Here is a 20,521-nt window from a genome sequence, read left to right on the forward strand (position 1 = left end):
GACTCCACCAAGCCTCTGTTCAGGCTTGCGCTCAGCTTTGAAGCGTTAAAAGAATGGGTGAGAAGTGCTTCATAGTTGATATGTGATGTCCTGATTTCCACGCATATCAAATCTCTGTTTACCCTTTCTCTTTCACTCTTCACTCCTCGCTCCCTGCCTCCTTCCTTCATTCTGTCCCTCCTTGCTTCGTTCCCCCAACTCTCTCTCTCCCTCCCTCCTTCCCATTCTCCATCCCTCCTTCCCTCTCTCCGTCCCGCCTAACTCCCTCCAGAGACCATTATACTGTAGAAGTGCCATTACCGCGGCTGGCCTTCCAGACGTTACCCCATGAGATCAAGGAGGGCAAGGCGTTGCAGGTGTACCCGGTGCTCTTCAACGTGGGAATCAACGAACAGCAGACAATAGCAGACAGGTACCAGAAAAGTTCTCTTTTACAGGCGAATCCTATCTTCCACTTTAGTTACAAATGTTTACTTAGTCTCCCATTGACATCAATTCATAATTAAGTGACATTTTGACTGAAGTAGAAGTTCAGTTAACCAGCATTTAACCATCCCTCAGTTTCTTCTGTTACACACTATGGGAGAAAAAACATTTATTTTGGATGAGATTTCCCATCATGCTCCCAAGGTTATTGCCACCCAGTGTACTGTTATTGCCTTTGGAGCATCGAATAGGATTGTTTCTATCCAGTCAATAAGCCTGGTTTGAGACAGGATATCGTGGCCATGATTGCATGTTAGTCTCACATCCAGAAAGAAACTGTGTTAGTGGTAGTTTATTGTAATAATTCCAAGACTGGCAAACATAAGTCACTTTTGGAATGCACACGATCAGTCTCACTGACCCGTAACTTGTACTTTCATTGTGGAGGGGTCTGTGGATCTGTCTCCAACCATTAGGACATTCCTCACACGCGATATCTCAGACAGCACTGGCTCGATTTTGACGAAACTTGGGTGAATGAAGCGCCTTGCCATAGAGATCCGGCATTTACAAAATCACACTGATTGCCGCAAGGGGGGTGCTATAGTAATCAACTGAAATTCCAAACTAAACAAACATATCTCCTGTTCCGTTTGAGCCATTGTCATAAAATGTGGTTCATATATGCAGTCCCTCATGACCAACAAGTTTCTCAGGACCTATAAGCTCCACCCATTTGTTTTTCTGCTAATTAGACTTTTTTTCTCCCACCAAACTTTGAACAAGCATATCTCCTGCCCCGTTTTAACTACAGCCATGTAAGTTTTGACATATATGCATCTCCTTATGAGAAAAAAGTTTCCCATAACGACCTATATCATTTAGGTACTTACAAATGAAATTTTACAATAATTGTCACTAATTGACATAAGAAGGAGCGCTACATCATTCGTGAGGGACAACATGTTTACTGTAAACTTGTTCTCTCTTTCTCCCTGTACAGATTAACTTGTCCTTTCATGTTCTCATTCTCCCTGTACAGATTAACTTGTCCTTTCATGTTCTCATTCTCCCTGTACAGATTAATTTGTCCTTTCTGTTCTCATTCTCCTGTACAGATTAACTTGTCCTTTCATGTTCTCATTCTCCCTGTACAGATTAATTTGTCCTTTCATGTTCTCATTCTCCCTGTACAGATTAACTTGTCCTTTCATGTTCTCATTCTCCCTGTACAGATTAACTTGTCCTTTCATGTTCTCATTCTCCCTGTACAGATTAACTTGTCCTTTCATGTTCTCATTCTCCCTGTACAGATTAACTTGTCCTTTCATGTTCTCATTCTCCCTGTACAGATAACCCTTTCATGTTCTCATTCTCCCTGTACAGATTAACTTGTCCTTTCATGTTCTCATTCTCCCTGTACAGATTAACTTGTCCTTTCATGTTCTCATTCTCCCTGTACAGGTTAACTTGTCCTTGCATGTTCTCATTCTCCCTGTACAGATTAACTTGTCCTTTCATGTTCTCATTCTCCCTGTACAGATTAACTTGTCCTTTCATGTTCTCATTCTCCCTGTACAGATTAACTTGTCCTTTCATGTTCTCATTCTCCCTGTACAGGTTAACTTGTCCTTTCATGTTCTCATTCTCCCTGTACAGATTCGGAGACATCTCTTTGCAAGAGAGGATAAACCAGAGGAACTTTGAGATTTTAGACAGTTATTACAAATCGTTAAGCGATAAGGTGCCAACAGAATGTAAGTGTATCAACTGACACTTCAGCATCAGAAGTATATAAATGTCATCAATCATCATGCAATAGTATCCATCTTGCTTTTTTATAGAACACATTTTGACTTTATCCCACAGAATAAAATGTGTTCTGTATATTGTAACGATCCATGGCCATTTTTATATAAGGAACATACACGGAGTGTATAAAACATTAGGAACCCCTTCCTAATATTGACTTGCACCTCCCCTCCCCCTTCCCCTCCCCCTTTGGCCCTCATAACAGCCTCAATTCTTCGAGGCATGGACTCTACAAGGTATCGAAAGCGTTCCACAGGGATGCTGGCCCATGTTGACTCCAGTGCTTCCCACAGTTGTGTCAAGTTGGCTGGATGTCCTTCGGGTGGTGGACTATTCTTGATTTACACGGGAAACTGTTGAGCATTAAGCCTTGCAGTTCTTGACACAAACTGGTGCGCCTGGCACCTACTACCATACCCTGTTCAAAAGCACTTACATATTTTGTCTTGCCCATTCACCCTCTGAATGGCACACATACACAATCCATGTCTCAATTGTTTCAAGGCTTAAAAATCCTTCTTTAACCGGTCTCCTCCCATTCATCTACACTGATTGAAGTGGATTTAACAAGTGACATCAATAAGGGATGATAGCTTTCACCTGGATTCACCTGGTCAGTCTATGTCATGGAAAGAGCAGGTGTTCATAATGTTTTGTACACTCAGTGTAGTTCTATTACAGACATAAGATACAATGTGTCTTTATTTTACAGTCCAACACACACACACACACACACACCCCAGTATTTCCATTTCCCTTCTACCGTGGCTTCAGTTCCTGTAAAATACACCCATGTGGGTCAGATTTGCAGACAGATACACGACCATAGAGATCTACGTTTGTGATTATGTTATTGTTGTTGTTCTACACCAATGCTCCTCTCATCCATCTGTCAGTAGTTTCCATAGATGTCCCCATTCTCGTTGTCAGTGTACCATGTCTTTATCTTATCAGTAGCTGCATCGTGTCCGTATGAACACACACAACTCTTCACTGTTACACCTCTGCCAAGCAGCCAAATTAACCAACCAAAGCCAACTCGCGTTTCATTTTTTTTCACAGGTCTGCCATTTTTTGAAACGCAGACGGACTTGAAAGATTTGCTTGGAACCCTTGGCCAGAATGTAGTGACAAAGAAGAGAAAGAATGTGGAGATACTGTGGCTCGCTGGAACGGTGAATGGCTTTACATCATTCATGCAAACTTGTCAACCTGCTAATGTCTATACTTATGGTGGTTGATACATTGGTGCCCTGAGGGGAAGTTTCTAACTTGTGAATGCAATGCACCTGCTACAATGAAGACTTAATAAACATGTTCATCATCTGGCAGAAGACCATGCGAGGTAATAATCCTGATCATTTAGGGGAAATCTCCCAGAGATTGTGCATCCGATTACCTAATCACATAGGCATAGAGCAGCAATGGAAGCTACAAGTGACAGATTTACAGTACCAGACAAAGGTTTGGACACACCTACTCATTCCAAGGTTTTTCTTTATTGTGACTATTTTCTACATTGTAGAATAATAGTGAAGACATCAAAACTATGAAATAACACATATGGAATCATATGAAAGACATCTGGTCTGGCTGTAACTATGAGCTTGATTCTCTTTCCGTCCCTGGTCTCTGCAATTAGCTGAGCCTAAAAAGAAATGTGTTCTTGGCAACATCATATTAGCAGCTGCATAGAAAGTAGGGCACTTTCACTTTCGAAGTGAAAACTATTTACTTAACAACATGAACATGTTTTCATTGAATTTCCAATGGAGTTTCAGGGAAATGTTCTTCCCAATTCTACCCCACAGTCAGAGTAGTTTTAAATTATGTTTATGTAAAAAAAAGTTTGTTCATGCTTATGTTGTTGAGCTGTTTTTTTCTGCGTCTCTGTTGGTCCAGATCTGCCGACGGCTGAACGGGATCAGGTTCACCAGCTGTAAAAGTGCCAAAGACAGGACGTCGATGTCTGTAACCCTGGAGCAGTGTGCCCTGCTGAGAGACGAGCACCAGCTCAACAAGGATTACTTCATACGAGCCCTGGACTGCATGCGGAGGTGAGCGAGAAACTCAACTTTGGGGGGGGGTCTTTAAAGATGATTTCCTGATTCATAGCTGGGCTACTCGCATTCTCTCTCCTTGCCTCATTCTCAAAAAAGGAAGGAATGGAGAGGGAAGTGAGCATTGAAGGGGACAATCTGAGGACAGGAACCTCCAATCTGCTCCACCACTGCTTGCATCACTTCCCTCTAATGTTTTGAGAAGGTGGTGGTGAGAGGATGGGAGGAGGTTTACCCGAGGAATCAGAGGTGGACTTTTGAGATTCCCCCTTTGTGTCTCTGGGCCCTGAAGTTGATCGGGTAACCTGGTCAGGAAAACTCCTGGTCCTAATTATAATAAGGTCCAGGAGTCTTTCCTAACTAAGTAACCGACCTGACTGGGTAAAACTCCCGATCCTACGTATGCCAACATTGCCCCATTCCGTGTTCACTGGCACCACCCATATCACCAATCCTAGTTGGTATCGGAGGCCACGCCCCCGCCCTTATAGCCTGCCTCATCCAATCCCATCTGACTTGGTCAAAGTTCACATCAGAGCCACGTCGTAGCTTGGCATGGGCCCTGTTTGATTACTTTAGAAATGTCCTTCCCTCCCGTCCTTCCCTCAAAGAAATCACTGATCTGATGTGACTGGGTGGGTGAAAGCTACAGTGCTGTATCTAAAGGAACCCATGTTGTCACCTATCCAATGTTGTGAGATCAGTGATTACCTAATATAGCATTTCTATAGTAGTGTATCATGATGTCACCCAGGCACGTTCCTATAATCCCCCTCTCTACTGACTGTCCTCATGATGTTAGAAGCCTTCAACCATGTGATCTGAGGTTACCCAGAGTTGAGAGCGTACAATTCTGTCAACAGAGTTTGGTAGAAGAACACATGATCACCACAACTATCTAAACAGTTAATTGTATTTGGCTAGTTAGAGCTTTTGTAATAAATAGATGACAGAACACATTCGGTATGTGGTAAAGACAAAGTGTGGTAAAGACAAAGTGGTTGCTTGTACTATATACAAAACACATCCCAAAAGAACTTGGAATAGACTTCATAGACTAGTTTTATTCAGACAAGCAATTCTTTCCCGGATTTGATGGACAACTTGACGAGAGTTTCGGGGTGCTTGAGTATCTAAGGAATCTTTGTTTCATCTGTGCACCAATTGTAGCATTTCAGCACTTTACCCTAGAATGGATTCAATTAAATTCAACCTCAACAAAGAGTGATTATCAGAGCTTGAGAATGTATATGTGTGCCCATGTGTTCCAGTGTCAAGATGGTTCAGACCGAGTGACACTGGAACATAGCTGTGTCCTTGACCCGTCTATGCATAGTTGGACCCATAACTATCAATCTTCAGTAAATACGTTTTAGGACTGAGCAGCTGTAAGTATGATGGATCATTCTTTCAACATAGTTTTGTCAGAATAGCCTGTATACTGTGTGATCACCACATAATGTAAACGGTCAGTTGAATGTGGCTAGTTAGTGATCTTCCCATGAGTAAAAAAAGGGTGATTCAAATACTTTTGCCTGCAGAAATGCTTTCACACCAACTGTCTGCAACTGCATACACTGTGTGTTCACACGTGAAATGTACCAAGAACAAAAAAGATACAGCTCAGATGATCACTAACGCAGAGTCTGAGAGAACTAAGTCATTTCTAAAACACTGTTAGATAAAACTGGTTTATATGTTTTGAGAAAAAGGAAAGTTAAAGGAGTGCTTTGATAATATTGAGGGTTGTTATGAGGCTGGTAGAACCGGTTATGGTTAGACAGTGTTGTGGCTTTGGAGTGGTCCAAGAATAAACCGGCTCTACAACAACACTACGGCTATAAAATGTCATCATCATTAGAGACTATGAGCCTACTACTAATCTAAAACGTCAGAGTTACTATAACCAAGTATTGTCCAATTCTATTATAATCCCCCTTTTACGTAGGATGCGTACTGCAGCAGTGACTCTTGAAAACTTGATAAGTTGCGACAACCAGTGTTAACTAGTAGCTAGTTAACTAGTAGCAATCCCGAGTTGACATGCTCCTCTGTGTTGGAGAAATTCTCTTTACCCGTCCGTCCGTGCCTGCGCATGTGCACTGGCCTTTTAACTATCCCAAAGCCTAGGACCAAGAGACAGCCTTTAGTTACTATTTCCCCAGCCTCTAGAATAGCCTGCCAGAGAACCTGAGGGGGGCCGAAACTGGGGACATATTCAAAAGAGATCTTAAAACACACCTGTTTAATTCTGCTTTTCCTCAGGGTACTTTTTAGTCTTTTAGTTTTTTATCCTCTTATGTTTGTTGTGTAGTAAATATTTCCGTTGTTAATGTTTTATCCCGTAAAGCGCGTTTCGTTGCATCCATGTCTGAAATGCGCTACATAAATAAAGCTTGATTTGCTGGTGGTATGTGGCCCATAGGGGCCTCTACTTAACTAACCCACGGGTTCTTTTCTCTGACTGACAGTGTACTGCCTAAGTCTCTGTGGCTTAGAACAAACCAAATGTGGGTTGATGGGAATAGACGGCAAGCTATTTTGATATTGTTTGATGACCCCTATAGCTTTTGCCACCGTCACGCATCAAGGTTCAGTGTAAATTAATTAAATCCATTGACTGCTTCCGCATAGAACATTTTTGTTGCCATAAGAAGGATGTCTCTGTGGGAAGCTCCCTTAGTTATGAATGGGCCTTGTTTCATCTTGGTATGATTATAGTGACGGAAGTACCAGCTTACTTTGGCACCATAACTAAACAAGCTAGTTCCATACTTCACGTTCTGTACATTATGCACTGTTTGCTTTGTGTCAGATCTGTTGTCTCCTCCTTTAAACTTTGTGATCTTGCGATGGTTTAATTGTTCGTAAGGAAAGAATACTCTCCCATTATTGGTATGTAACCCTTTTGAACAGGACATTTGACTTCCTTAGATAAGAGCTGAATGAATCGCATGTTGTGTGGCAACCAACGCTTTGTATTGACTACAGGCCTCTAGATTTACAGTTTAATAGAGACCATGTAAACCGTCTTTTTTTAAAGAATCTAGTCTCAAGACTAATCAACATGTGGTCTAACATGGTGTACAGCAGAGAAGTCAGGAGCTTTGTTGACTTGCCAAGTTTGTTCTCTACTTTGCTTTACTACTTTCTCTCACTTTGTAGTGACTCATGTATAGATGGGTTGGCTGACAGTCACGAAAAGGATGCGCGCATCGATGTGGCTGGAAGGTATGTGTTGTTATGATTCTGAACGGTCTGATAGCTAGCGACAATTACAAGAAGCTGCCATGTGGGGAACCGTAGGTGTCTCGTTTCAGCTCATTGTATCTTGTTATTGACACCATGTCTTGTTTTGAGGTGTTTTGACTGATGTCTTGTCTATGCTAATATGGCAGAAATTTGCTAGCTAGCTAACCAACAACTGAGAGACTCATTGTGCATATGGTGCAAATGTATTTATGTGAGACTAAATACAGTGAGGGAAAAAAGTATTTGATCCCCTGCTGATTTTGTACGTTTGCCCACTGACAATGACATGATCAGTCTATAATTTTAATGGTAGGTTTATTTGAACAGTGAGAGACAGAATAACAACAAAAAAATCCAGAAAAACGCATGTCAAAAATTTTATAAATTGATTTGCATTTTAATGAGGGAAATAAGTATTTGACCCCTCTGAAAAACATGACTTAGTACTTGGTGGCAAAACCCTTGGTGGCAAAACCCTTGTTGGAGGTCAGACGTTTCTTGTAGTTGGCCACCAGGTTTGCACACATCTCAGGAGGGATTTTGTCCCACTTTGGCAACTCGAACCTTCAGCTCCCTCCACAGATTTTCTATGGGATTAAGGTCTGGAGAATGGCTAGACCACTCCAGGACCTTAATGTTCTTCTTCTTGAGCCACTCCTTTGTTCCCTTGGCCGTGTGTTTTGGGTCATTGTCATGCTGGAATACCCATCCACGACCCATTTTCAATGCCCTGGCTGAGGGAAGGAGGTTCTCACCCAAGATTTGACGGTACGTGGCCCCGTCCATCGTCCCTTTGATGCGGTGAAGTTGTCCTGTCCATTTAGCAGAAAAACACCCCCAAAGCATAATGTTTCCACCTCCATGTTTGACGGTGGGGATGGTGTTTATGGGGTCATAGGCAGCATTCCTCCTCCTCCAAACACGGCGAGTTGAGTTGATGCCAAAGAGTTCGATTTTGGTCTCATCTGACCACAACACTTTCACCCAGTTCTCCTCTGAATCATTCAGATGTTCATTGGCAAACTTCAGACGGGCCTGTATATGTGCTTTCTTGAGCAGGGGGACCTTGCGGGCGCTGCAGGATTTCAGTCCTTCACGGCGTAGTGTGTTACTAATTGTTTTCTTGGTGACTATGGTCCCAGCTGCCTTGAGATCATTGACAAGATCCTCCTGTGTAGTTCTGGGCTGATTCCTCACCATTCTCATGATCATTGAAACTCCACGAGGTGAGATCTTGCATGGAGCCCCAGGCCGAGGGAGATTGACAGTTCTTTTGTGTTTCTTCCATTTGCGAATAATCGCACCAACTGTTGTCACCTTCTCACCAAGCTGCTTGTCGATGGTCTTGTAGCCCATTCCAGCCTTGTGTAGGTCTACAATCTTGTCCCTGACATCCTTGGAGAGCTCTTTGGTCTTGGCCATGGTGGAGAGTTTGGAATCTGATTGATTGATTGCTTCTGTGGACAGGTGTCTTTCATACAGGTAACAAGCTGAGATTAGGAGCTCTCCCTTTAAGAGTGTGCTCCTAATCTCAGCTCGTTACCTGTATAAAAGGCACCTGGGAGCCAGAAATCTTTCTGATTGAGAAGGGGTCAAATACTTATTTCCCTCATTAAAATGCAAATCAATTTATAACATATTTGACATGCGTTTTTCTGGATTTTTGTTGTTGTTATTCTGTCTCTCACTGTTCAAACAAACCTACCATTAAAATTATAGACTGATCATTTCTTTGTCAGTGGGCAAACGTACAGAATCAGCAGGGGATCAAATACTTTTTTCCCTCACTGTATAGTTTACATGTTGTCAACAGTCTAAAGCAACCCTGTCTGTTTTGCCCCATAGTGGCGCGCGTGTCAGTTTTGTTGCTAAACAACCAACCCCTCTATACCCTGGTCTGTGAGCTTGTCAAAGTATAGTTGGTTGCATTAACCACAGACATTATGTGAGTGTTCATGTTTATGAATTCCTACCCAGTGATATAAACTTAACTCATTGAAATATTTTTCACTGCTGTAGGCGTTTAGTGCTTAAAGTAACTACCCAGTGAAAATCTCACTTTTAAAGTTAATAATCTGTTAACTCATCCTATACTTGCATTTGTGGCCAAAGCATAAATTGGAGAAAAAACACTTCAGAAACCCCACCTCAAACAGACAATTTAAAAAATGCTTTTTAACATCCTTAATTACAATTTTTGGAAGTAAAACTATTTCACTCATATTGTAAGCAATTATACAGTGAGTGTACAAAACAATAGGAACACCTTCCTAATATTGAGTTGTAGCCCCTTTTGCCATCAGAATAGCCTCAATTCATCGGGGCATGGACTCTACAAGGTGTCAAAAGCGTTCCACAGTTGTGTCAAGTTGGCTGGATGGCCTTTGGGTGGTGGACCATTCCTGATACACATGGGAAACTGTTGAGCGTGAAAACCCCAGCAGCGTTGCAGTTCTTGACACGCTCAAACCGGTGCGCCTGGCACCTAATACCATACCCCGTTCAAAGGCACTTCACCCTCTGAATGGCACACATACACAATCCATGTCTCAATTGTCTCAAAGCTTAAAAATCCTTCTTGAACCTGTCTCCTCCCCTTCATTTACACTGATTGAAGTGGATTTAACAAGTGACATAAATAAGGGATCATAGCTTTCACCTGGATTCAACTGGTCAGTCTATGTAATTGAAAGAGCATGTGTTCATAATGTTTTCTACACTCAGTGTAGGTCATAGTTCATAGACATCTGGAAACACTGGATAGTTACTTTAACATAAAGTACAATGGAAAGTGATAAATAACACATTGTCCAAGTGTTTAAAAAAAAAATATATATATATATATATATAAAACAAATATGTATTCACTAACTGTAAGTCGCTCTGGATAAGAGCGTCTGCTAAATGACTAAAATGTAAAATGTAAATGTTTGATTTTGGTCCCGTGGGTTTTGGCCAACAGCCAGTCTTAAGTCTTTTCATGTTCATGAAGCTTGCTTGACTATATCTCTATCAATACATTTACTACCACTGTTCCCTTGTCTTATCCAACACTTATGTCTTGTTTAAATATCGACATAGTCTGAACCCAAGTGTACGTTCTAACTGCACCACTGTCTGGTTTCACTATGGCTTGTTCTGGATATGTGGGGGTTAGGCTTATTATATTTCCTTAAGGATTGGGTTGAGATCTTTAAACGTCCCTTTCTGTTGGCTACATGAAAACAACAGGTGCATACACACAAGCATAAGAACACATCCAAAGATTTGTCAAAATAATTGAAAGAGGAGAGATCCAGATAAATGATCTTGCCTGCCTTTACTCACCCCCTTCATGCTTCAAATTCCTCTATTCATGTGGGACTTAGACTCTTCCATTCATCTTTCCATTTACCCATCCATTCATCCATCCGTGCCTGCGTCTGTGCTTGCTGGTTGTCTTTGGCCAATGTCAGGGGTCCCTCCTTTACTAACCCACTGGTTCTTTCTGTCTATTCTCTGTCTCACCTCGTCCGCCTCGCCCCTCGCCCGGCAGTCGGCTCACCCAGGGAGAAGTAGTGTGTCAGTGGGATTCGGACCCAGAGGCGGCATGCTCTGTAGCGGAGAACAAGCCGGCCTCGCGACACTTCTACCCCATCGCCCTGCTGCTTGTCAGCTCACACCTGCTGGTGGTGTGGCTCATTTTAAGTCTTGTTTTTCTGCTTGCAAAATATCAATAAAGTTGCTGACGATGCCATGTACTGACCTTGTGTGTGTCGGGTGGTGATTTTTGTTTGTGCAGCTTGTTTTTCTGGATGGATGGAGGGAGTATGGAATTAGAGAGGTGTGATTTCATCGATTGTTCTTTGAAAGGATAATTGGGGGGATACATTGTTTAATTTGTACAATCAAACACAAGCTTTCGACTGTTAATCTGACTAGCAGGCTTGAGGATTGGATGGAATCGATTAAGAATGAAAGGGATTAAGAAAATAAATTCTCTCCGCTAAGACATATTGGCTTTCTCTATTTTCACAGATACCATACTGTTGAACCTTGGAGGCTTTTTTTCTCCTGTAGCAAAAGGATTGGCCATATAATACTATCAGAAGGACTGAGATAAACAATTATCTCTTCATGTCAATGACAGAGAGCTAATGTTCTGAGAGCTAGCATTGCGTTCTGGTTGACTGCTCTGGCACAGATACCAAAGTGCTAACACCGTAACTGAAGCCTATCACACTGTAACACAATCCAGTGTAAACCCCAAGCAGCTTGAGGGCACGTTATTATCATAGCCTCCAGTTGACCCCTGTCAGTTGAGGGATCCTCCTCTTCATAGAGACTGTGATTTATTTACTAAGATTCTACATTTAGTAATGTACTACATCTCTTCAACGATTGCTATGTCCTCTGGAATAGTGGAAGTAGAACCCCCTCACTCTTCTTCCCAACTCCAACTATCTCCCCCTCTACTCTAAAGTAGAGCATATTAGGATTCTGATGAGCAGGTGGAAATAGAGCCGTATAAATCAATAGTGATATGCCCCAGGACACGTCAAAAGCAGCTGTTTTCTCTCCCTCCGTTAGACTGCTGTTAGTGTGTTTAGACCTTTAGACTGCTGTTGTTCTTCTGTCTTTAAAACAGCAACTACAGAACAACAGATGTAGGAATGATCCCAGAATGTAGGAGTGATCCCAGAGAGTAGGAGGGATCCCAGAGTGTAGGAGTGATCTCCGCTTACAGTGTAGGCACAGCACACAAACGTTTCTCAGTCTTAACCTGCCAGGTATCGGATGTGTGCCACCACTGACTGAGCAAACATCGATAGGAAACGTTCTGAATTTATGGAACGGATACATGTAGGAATTTGGCTATTTAACTTGACCAGAACTCAAATTTGATAGTCGGCATTTCATTTTTTCTTGGCCTGCGAATCGTACCAATCCTCCGGTTTAATCAAATGACACATTCACTGCAGTTTACAGCCTAGACTAGAGGGAGGGAGAGAGGGGGGGATAACTCCGAAGTCCAAAAACATCAACACCTATCGCCGAAACGACATAACATGTTTCAGAGCCGGGTGTTTGCAACCCAACGGGACAAGGGGGGGATAACTCCAAAGTCCAAAAACATCAACGCCTATCGCCGAAACGACATAACATGTTTCAGAGCCGGGTGTTTGCAACCCAACGGGACAATCTTAATTGAACGTGCAGACTTCCCAAATCGCAATAACTCACACTCCAATAGCTCAATGGGAATAAACGACGGTACATTCGAAAAAGCGGCGTAACTTGAATAAATATACCTTTAAGAAGTACGCCATGCTCAACCATCCAACCAATCGACAAGACGCTCTTCTTTAAGAAAAACCACCACCACTTTATTCATCCGTGACGCATAAGCAACATTTGCATAGCCTACCTTCTCTCCTACGGCGACCAGAAACTTCTCCACAGTGACAGTATCTTCAGTAACACACCTGAAGACGTGCCGAAGTGACAGGGACGGCGTCCCCATGTGGGTCGCCATCCTCACCAAAACCAGGGCAATTCCAACAAGAAATACAATATACCTAATTCTACCACAGAAAAATATATAAAAAAAAATAATAATAATAATCCTCATGCATAGAAAAAGGAAAACCACCAAGAAAAGGAAACAAGAAAGAAAACACAGGCGATCTAACTCCAGACAACACTGGCACTCGCTCATACAATTCCCAGCATGCACCAAACACTCCCAGCATGCAGGGAGAGCGAGAGAGTGAGAGTGTCTGTGTGTCCTGGGGCTCTGTTCACAAACACAAACAGACCCCACAGAGTCCCAGGACAGCAACAACACAATTAGACCCAACCAAATCATGAGAAAACTAAAAGATAATTACTTGACACATTGGAAAGAATTAACAAAAAAACTGAGCAAACTAGAATGCTATTTGGCCCTAAACAGAGAGTACACCATGGCAAAATACCTGACCACTGTGACTAACCCAAAATTAAGGAAAGCTTTGACTATTTTCAGACTCTGTGAGCATAGCCTTGCTATTGAGAAAGGCCGCCGTAGGCAGACCTGGCTCTCAAGAGAAGACAGGCTATGTGCACACTGCCCACAAAATGAGGTGGAAACTGAGCTGCACTTATTTCCCTCAGATTACAGAGATCTACAAAGAAAAATCGAAAACAAACCCAATTTTGAAAAACTCCCTTATCTACTGGGTGAAATACCACAGTGTGCCATCACAGCAGCAAGATTTGTGACCTATTGCCACAAGAAAAGGGCAACCAGTGAAGAACAAACACCATTGTAAATACAAACCATATTTATGTTTATTTATTTTCCCATTTGTACTTGAACTATTTGCACATTGTTACAACACTGTGTATATATATACATAATATGACATTTGAAATGTCTTTTATTCTTTTGGACCTTCTGAGTGTAATGTTTACTGTTAATATTTATTGTTTATTTCACTTTTGTTTACTATCTACTTCACTTGCTGTGGCAATGTTAACATACGTTTCCCATGCCAATAAAGCCCTTAAATTGAAACTGAATTGAATGTGGGAAGATTTTGCCCAATGAAGGCAACATAAATACTAGCCCAATATTAGACCTCTTATTAATTGATTTATTAATGAGAATGAATATGGTAAGAGGTCTAATATTGAGCTAGAGAGGCTTAATGGGCCTACATCAATGTAAACCCATTCTTTAGTTGGTGCATGAAACCACTTATCAGGATTGCAAACGGAGATCTGAATGATTGCATATGATCCAAACACATAAGACCAAGTTCACAAAGTTGCTTGGAGAGCTGATTACTGTGACCATATAGACATCTGTTGCCTTTGTACTTTTAATTGTCATCTATAATAAGAAATATATATATGCTTATTGAAAATGTGTTTAATGCTCACCAATGTCCTGCCTCCTTTATGGTATCTGGCTCCAACTCTGGCTCTCTCCAGCTGGCTACACTGAGCTCTAACATCATAGTGAGTTTCCAAAATGAAGTACTGCAAGACAGCATTTCAAACTAACATCTATCTATTATGGGCTGAAATAGGCAAATAATGTTAGATAGTCATGTAATGGACCACATGAGAGTTTCTGGTTGTATATCCTTTATCTGCGGCGGAAGGGGACAGACTTTGATTTTGCCTATGCTGCAGAATTGCTGGGACTTTGGTTGTCTGTCCCTCCCTATACATAGTTTGACAAACCCAGTTTTAAATATGAATTTTCATGGGCATCATGTTGCACCAAGAGCTCCATTGGCCATTGAGAGGCCATAGTATAAACGGATAAGCAGAGTGACCTTGTCCATGGTGGTCTGCGAACCCACGACCTTCCAGCTCGCAGCCCTGCGCGTTATCAAATTCCCAATGTCGCCATGTAACGCTCTCGAGGTGAAAAACGGTTTGTCAAACTGCATATCTAAGGCTCTGGTTTGTCCTAGGAGTGAGGGTAAAGGTAGGCATGTTCTCTGCTATATTTTGTTTAATTATTATTTTGGGTAGAGGGAGGGTCATTTTTTTCAAGCGTTCAGGGAGGATCAAGTGAAAATATATTTGGACTAAGTTAGGGTCATCCATTTTAATTTCAGAGAGGTCCGATTTTCTCCAGGTATCTCTTATTATAAATAACTTACAGTCCCTTACCTTAGCTGTCCTACGTGTAATACTTAACTGATGTCCGTCTGTTGCCCATCTGTCCGTCTGTTACTCGGTTGTTGGTTGTTGTTTTCCACATTCAAAACACAGACCCCCTTTTTGAGAAAATTATTCATAATTCCATTTCATTCTTCTTCCCCCCTTTTTGTCATCATGGCCAGGGAGGGATGTCGGATTGAGAATGTGCAAAAGAATATTAAATGCCGGAAGTATGCCTTCAACATGCTGCAGCTGATGGCATTCCCCAAGATCTACCGGCCGCCGGAGGGGACCTATGGGAAGGTTGACTCCTGAACCCAGCCTATATATAGAAAATAAGATGGTTACGTCCTGATTCTCCACCCTCCACAGGGAGTATGCATGTGCACACTTTGGGAGAAGTGTGGGGAATAGGACAGCAGGTGTAAAATCTAATCCAAGCAGTAAATATAGTAGTAATATAAATATACTGTATAGCCATGCACTGCAGGTCCAGATGTAAAGAAAACAACAACAACAAAAAGTAGTTGTAGGTGTTTCTGATATTGGCCATGTTATGCAATGTTGCTGGGACACAGTGTTTTTTGTATGAGTTTTAAGTTAGGCCATATCTCTCTGTTCAGGCATTTCTTTGACATTTCTACTTCGTTGAGTCATCGTTTGTAATATCTGCCAAATGTGTCGCTTGCCAATTGAGCGTACTTTCTCACACCCATGCTCGGTTTCTGAAATGCCTTAAAGGTTAGTCACATTGGCACAAATAAACACAGTAACCCATTTGTGTCAGACAACATAGCTTGAAGGAAGCCTTGGCCTTGAAAAGGTTTTATAAGTTAGAGAAAAAGCTGAACAAACTCTCATGTTTAGCTTGTTGTTCATGTTCCCCCAGGTCTCTTTGTAGAAGGATGTAAGTCTGTCTGTCCCTTAAGGAGCCTGAGAGAGAACAAGCTGTAGCTTCCTTTAAATATCATTTCACTCCATGAATATGTTCTCCTTTCATTATCAATCATGGTTGCTTTTGAGACTTTATTTTTATTTTTTATGTTACAATAATAAACTCAATCGTAATGTGTTTCACAAAATATGTTGAATTGCTGCCATATCTATCACATGCTGTATATAACTTCACTTTTTATTTAAAATTTGTATTTTCCTTTATTTTCCCTCCACAATTATTCAATTGGAAACCAAACCATAACCCCTTTGTATCATAATATTTATTTTTATATCCTTTTTTAAATAGTTTTTTAATGCTTTATTCAGGGTCACTGTCTTGGATTCAAAAGCAACCAAGGCTCTTCCTGTATGGTAAATATCTTTCCGTTTGTGCTTTGCAATGTGTTGCATTCCTATTATTTTTATTAAAATAAATTTGACTAAATTGCTTGTGATGGATGTTAATATCTGTGTTCATCTTATCATAATGTCTGTATCTTATTAGGGCAGTGGATGTTGATCTCTCTAAGAGGCAGGAACGTCCAAATAAGTATGCGTGCACACACACACACACACACACACACACACACACACACACACACACACGTGCCACTCATTCTCACCTCATTGTTTGCTAATAGGGAACTGATCTACTGAGGTAGTTCCCATTTTCACAATATTGGCTTCCAACAAGTTCAATGACTCTTCGGGGTTTTAAAGGACATTGTTACAGTATCTCAGTCAGTTGCTAATATTACAAACCCTTATCATCTGAAGTGCCAACACTACTACACTGGGCATTCCAGAGCCTGAGCAGCGGCTTCAGAAAACTACTGAGAGCTCACAGCCAATTGGCTGGAAAATGGACTCCTGGTGTATCACTGACGAAGACATGGCAGAGGTCAAGAAGGAAGCGTTGGAGCGTCTCCGTCCGTACCTCTGTGAGAAGCTAGTGGCCGACCGCCACCTGGACTACCTCCGGTCCAGGAGGGTCCTTACGCGGGACGACGCCGAGGACATCTGCTGCCGGGTGGGGAACAGCAAGAAGACAGGTAGGATGCTGGACTACTTAGCCGAGAACCCCATGGGCCTCAACTACCTTGTGGAGTCCATCCGCCGAGTGAGGACCAAGGACTTTGTCATTGGGAAGATCACCAGCGAAGTCGAGGCAGTGAAGGCGGAGAGGAGAGAGGCGGCCATCTTGTTAGCAGCAGGTAGTTCTTCGCCTGTCTGTATATGCAAAGAGAGAACTCCCTTTGTGTCATTTCAGAGTGACAGTACTGGATACAAAGGCAGTAGTGAAGCACAGTCCGTCCAAACCTCTCTGTCCAACTCTGAAGACAAGTGGAGTCAAAACGAAGCATCCTTTTCCTGGAGTGCCCTTCCTGAAGAGGTTAGTGTGTCTTCTTTAGCCAGTCTCCCAAAACCAGGAGAGCAGGGCGCCCCTTCAGTGCCCCTTGAGGACTCAGAGCCTGGGACCTTAGAGTCCGTGAGCAGTGACCAGTTTCACACCCTGTGTTCCTTTTCAACCCCCTTTCTGTGATGTAATACAGAATGCCTGGATGTCTGGATTCAAACACAGGTTGGATTATATGGGGACTATAACGAAAGGGTTAGGTTTTATTGTGTCATAACTGTACATGTTATCGAATTTTATTTTCCGTATCATAAAAGCCTACAGTGAATCCACGAGACGTGGTTTCTAACACGTTTGTTCTATCAATAAAAAAAAAAGACTAAACTTTATTTTGTTATTCAAATGAAAAACCTCCTGTACTTCTCAATCAGGAAAAAAACGGAACTATTAGAAAATGGATGTGTGCCAGAAAGTTGTACTGCTACAGTATCAGGAAATTGAGCAGGGCAGAGCTTCCTGTTTCTTTGAGGAACAGTCTCACTTCATGTCCCTATTTGAACTTCTGCCAGGCACCCATATTCTATGAAATGATCAAATCAACATGTTTCTATGTTTTCTGGGATTTTATTTTGATTCAAGATGTGCAATTTTGACATACTGACGACAACTGTTCAAGGGAAGTTAGTTAGGGACTGTTGGTGTGCATATGACTTGGAAGATTTAAAAAACTAACAAAACATGTAAAGCTCCAAAAAGGCATTTCAATAAATGTGTCAATAAATATGACAGAAATACAGATAGAAAAGGTATTATATTCGATTATATACAAAAATATAAACAGCTATCTACAATTACACTTAAACTGAGAGGTAATATACATTTGGACACGAGCACTAGCTGTCACTCTGCTAATTTCTTCACTTACTGTCATGACCAAAGGTAGAATAACACACATATTACATTTTTTTGCTACGTTATTTATGAAAAACTACAATCACATATTTACAATATATTACAGTGTATTCAACTGACAGTATTCCCTATTCTCTTCAAAAGGTCCTCCAGGTTCTGAAGGAATATTGTAGTGTTGGCGACTCTCTGTGCCTCACACGGTGAGCAGCTAGAACGGTTCTGTAAATACAGGGAAAAGAGAAGCAATACAATTTTACATTTAGATCAACACAATATTCATTGGAAAGTGACATTAGCAGCAGCAGTATTTTGAATGCCAATCAAACGAATGCCAATCAAATGAATGCCAATCAAAAATGTAATGTTGTTGAACAATTGGGAGTACGGACCGTCAGGACTATTCACAACACTAGATTGCTGCTGTACCATACATATTTGGGATAAACTTCTGAACTTATTTAAAGGTTGACTTACATATTGGTGTTGGTGTTCTTCCAATTTTTTTTTCAGATGGTAGATATTTGTCTTTGTTTCCTCATGGTAGTCAACTGTGACCTGCATGTCCTCGATCAGGATAACCTCCAACTCCAATAAATAACAGTGCATGAACTTAAAGATGCAGTTGTCCTGGGGAAAGAACAGAACCACAGTATGTGTTATATATATAAAACATTGAACTGGAAATCTATAAAAGTGGCATTGCAAACAGGGGTGGACTGGGACCAAAAATTGGCCCTGGCATTTCTAACACCGGACCCTTTTTTTCCCATGACGCCCCTTAAGTGACATTATTGTGTTCTACTTATTGCATATTGCTACAACAACTTACATTGTAGATGTCATCGTTGGTAGGAGCATACAAACAGGCATCTGATTCCTGACAAGAAAGAAAACCACAGTTGTATGAATAAAATTTTTCTTATCCTTCAATGTCACACACATGTTACTAGTCCTTTGAAAACTCCCCCTTTACCCTAATTTCACACCAAACACACCATACCAGGACAACATGATATTCATTAGCTGTAGTCTTACTTCTATTGTACTTTTCAAAGTTTTTCAACGCACTGAAGCTCTCTAACGTCGCTTATTGTCATCCCGTGAGTTTCAGCAGCACCAGCAATGGGCAAATGTGTGGTGGCACTCAGGCAGCTTTAAGAGAAGTACGGATGAATACAGGGATGATACACAACGTAATACACAACAAAATGAAGTAATATGTCCTTTGTTTATTTTGTTATGATTGTGGGAATCTCTTTAAGGTATTTATAAGTCATATGGTTCAAAAACCGTGTTGAAATTATTGCTATTGTTGAAATTGCCAATCAGGAGTTGGAAATAATACAGATTGTGACTTTAATCCAATATCAAAGGGTATGTATTCATATTTTTTATCAGGGGTGCACAAATCAGCCCCTCAAGGTCCATGCACCTGGTTACCCATGTGTCAATAAGTGTCTGAGTGAAGTGTCTGACTGAAAGAAGGAATACCAAACTGTGTCCGTTGAGGACAGGAGTGGTGCACCCGGGCATGTATGTTTGAAGCATTCAAATTCCCAAATATATATTCTAATAGCACAGAATCAAGTGTCAACCCAGTATGGGCACCATAACAATACAAAGATTTCCCAGTGCGTAATAGTGATGTAATAAAGACAAAACAACATTATTAGATTTACCCTCAAAGCAGTAAGATGGATGTCATCGCCCGGCTGGTTAATAAATTAATCATGATCTTAGCAATGCACTTGACATGTGAGAGTGTATACATAGGAGAACCTCAGGAATGCTGACAAGTGCATAGCTTGGTGTCATTAAATCAGGTTACAGGAGCATGTAGGGGAGTTACAGTAAATGGAATGCATGCATAACAGATATGCAAAGTTAAAGCTACATTTCAAGCTCTCTGTAAAAACACATACATCAGAAATGTAATCAAACTGCAGCAAGCAATGCTGCTGTTTGTTTCATTAGGTGCTATACCTCAATACTAAGAACCAATTCCAGAGCTCAATGTTCAGACACTGGTGTCGGTAGTAATGGAAGCCCCAGAAGAGACAGAACCATCGCACGCATTTCTAGAAACAATCACAAGAAAAGAAGGCACATTTGAATGCCTTGTTGT

The 20,521-nt window shown here is 41.4% G+C and overlaps 3 protein-coding genes across 4 annotated transcripts; 2 read left to right on the top strand and 1 right to left on the bottom strand.

Annotated features, from left to right (window-relative positions):
* Positions 1-271: 271 nt before the first annotated feature.
* LOC123490790 (type II inositol 3,4-bisphosphate 4-phosphatase-like) lies at positions 272-16,582 on the top strand (the record flags this gene model as incomplete). Of its 2 annotated transcripts, none has more annotated exon segments than XM_045220665.1 (5): positions 272-412; positions 2,086-2,183; positions 3,301-3,413; positions 4,141-4,295; positions 15,374-16,582. In XM_045220665.1, coding segments are annotated over 5 exon segments (640 nt in total), but the record flags the coding sequence as incomplete, so codon positions are not given.
* A 68-nt stretch (positions 16,583-16,650) lies between these two features.
* LOC121535992 (B-cell lymphoma/leukemia 10-like) lies at positions 16,651-18,265 on the top strand. The gene has a single exon (XM_041843245.2). It carries the CDS (start codon positions 16,990-16,992, stop codon positions 17,668-17,670), a length of 681 nt encoding a protein of 226 aa, XP_041699179.1. The 5' UTR covers positions 16,651-16,989; the 3' UTR covers positions 17,671-18,265.
* On the bottom strand, positions 18,093-20,474 carry LOC121535993 (interleukin-15; the record flags this gene model as incomplete). Its single annotated transcript, XM_045220666.1, is given in 6 exon segments — positions 18,093-18,615; positions 18,871-19,023; positions 19,226-19,273; positions 19,432-19,457; positions 19,460-19,548; positions 20,380-20,474. Coding segments are annotated over 6 exon segments (519 nt in total), but the record flags the coding sequence as incomplete, so codon positions are not given.
* Positions 20,475-20,521: the final 47 nt, after the last annotated feature.

This window comes from Coregonus clupeaformis, unplaced genomic scaffold (assembly GCF_020615455.1).
Source record: "Coregonus clupeaformis isolate EN_2021a unplaced genomic scaffold, ASM2061545v1 scaf4813, whole genome shotgun sequence".
Taxonomy (NCBI): domain Eukaryota; kingdom Metazoa; phylum Chordata; class Actinopteri; order Salmoniformes; family Salmonidae; genus Coregonus; species Coregonus clupeaformis.

Coding starts and splice junctions, on each gene's coding strand:
- LOC121535992 (XM_041843245.2), top strand. CDS start 16,990: ATGGACTCCTGGTGTATCACTGACGAAGACATGGCAGAGGTCAAGAAG.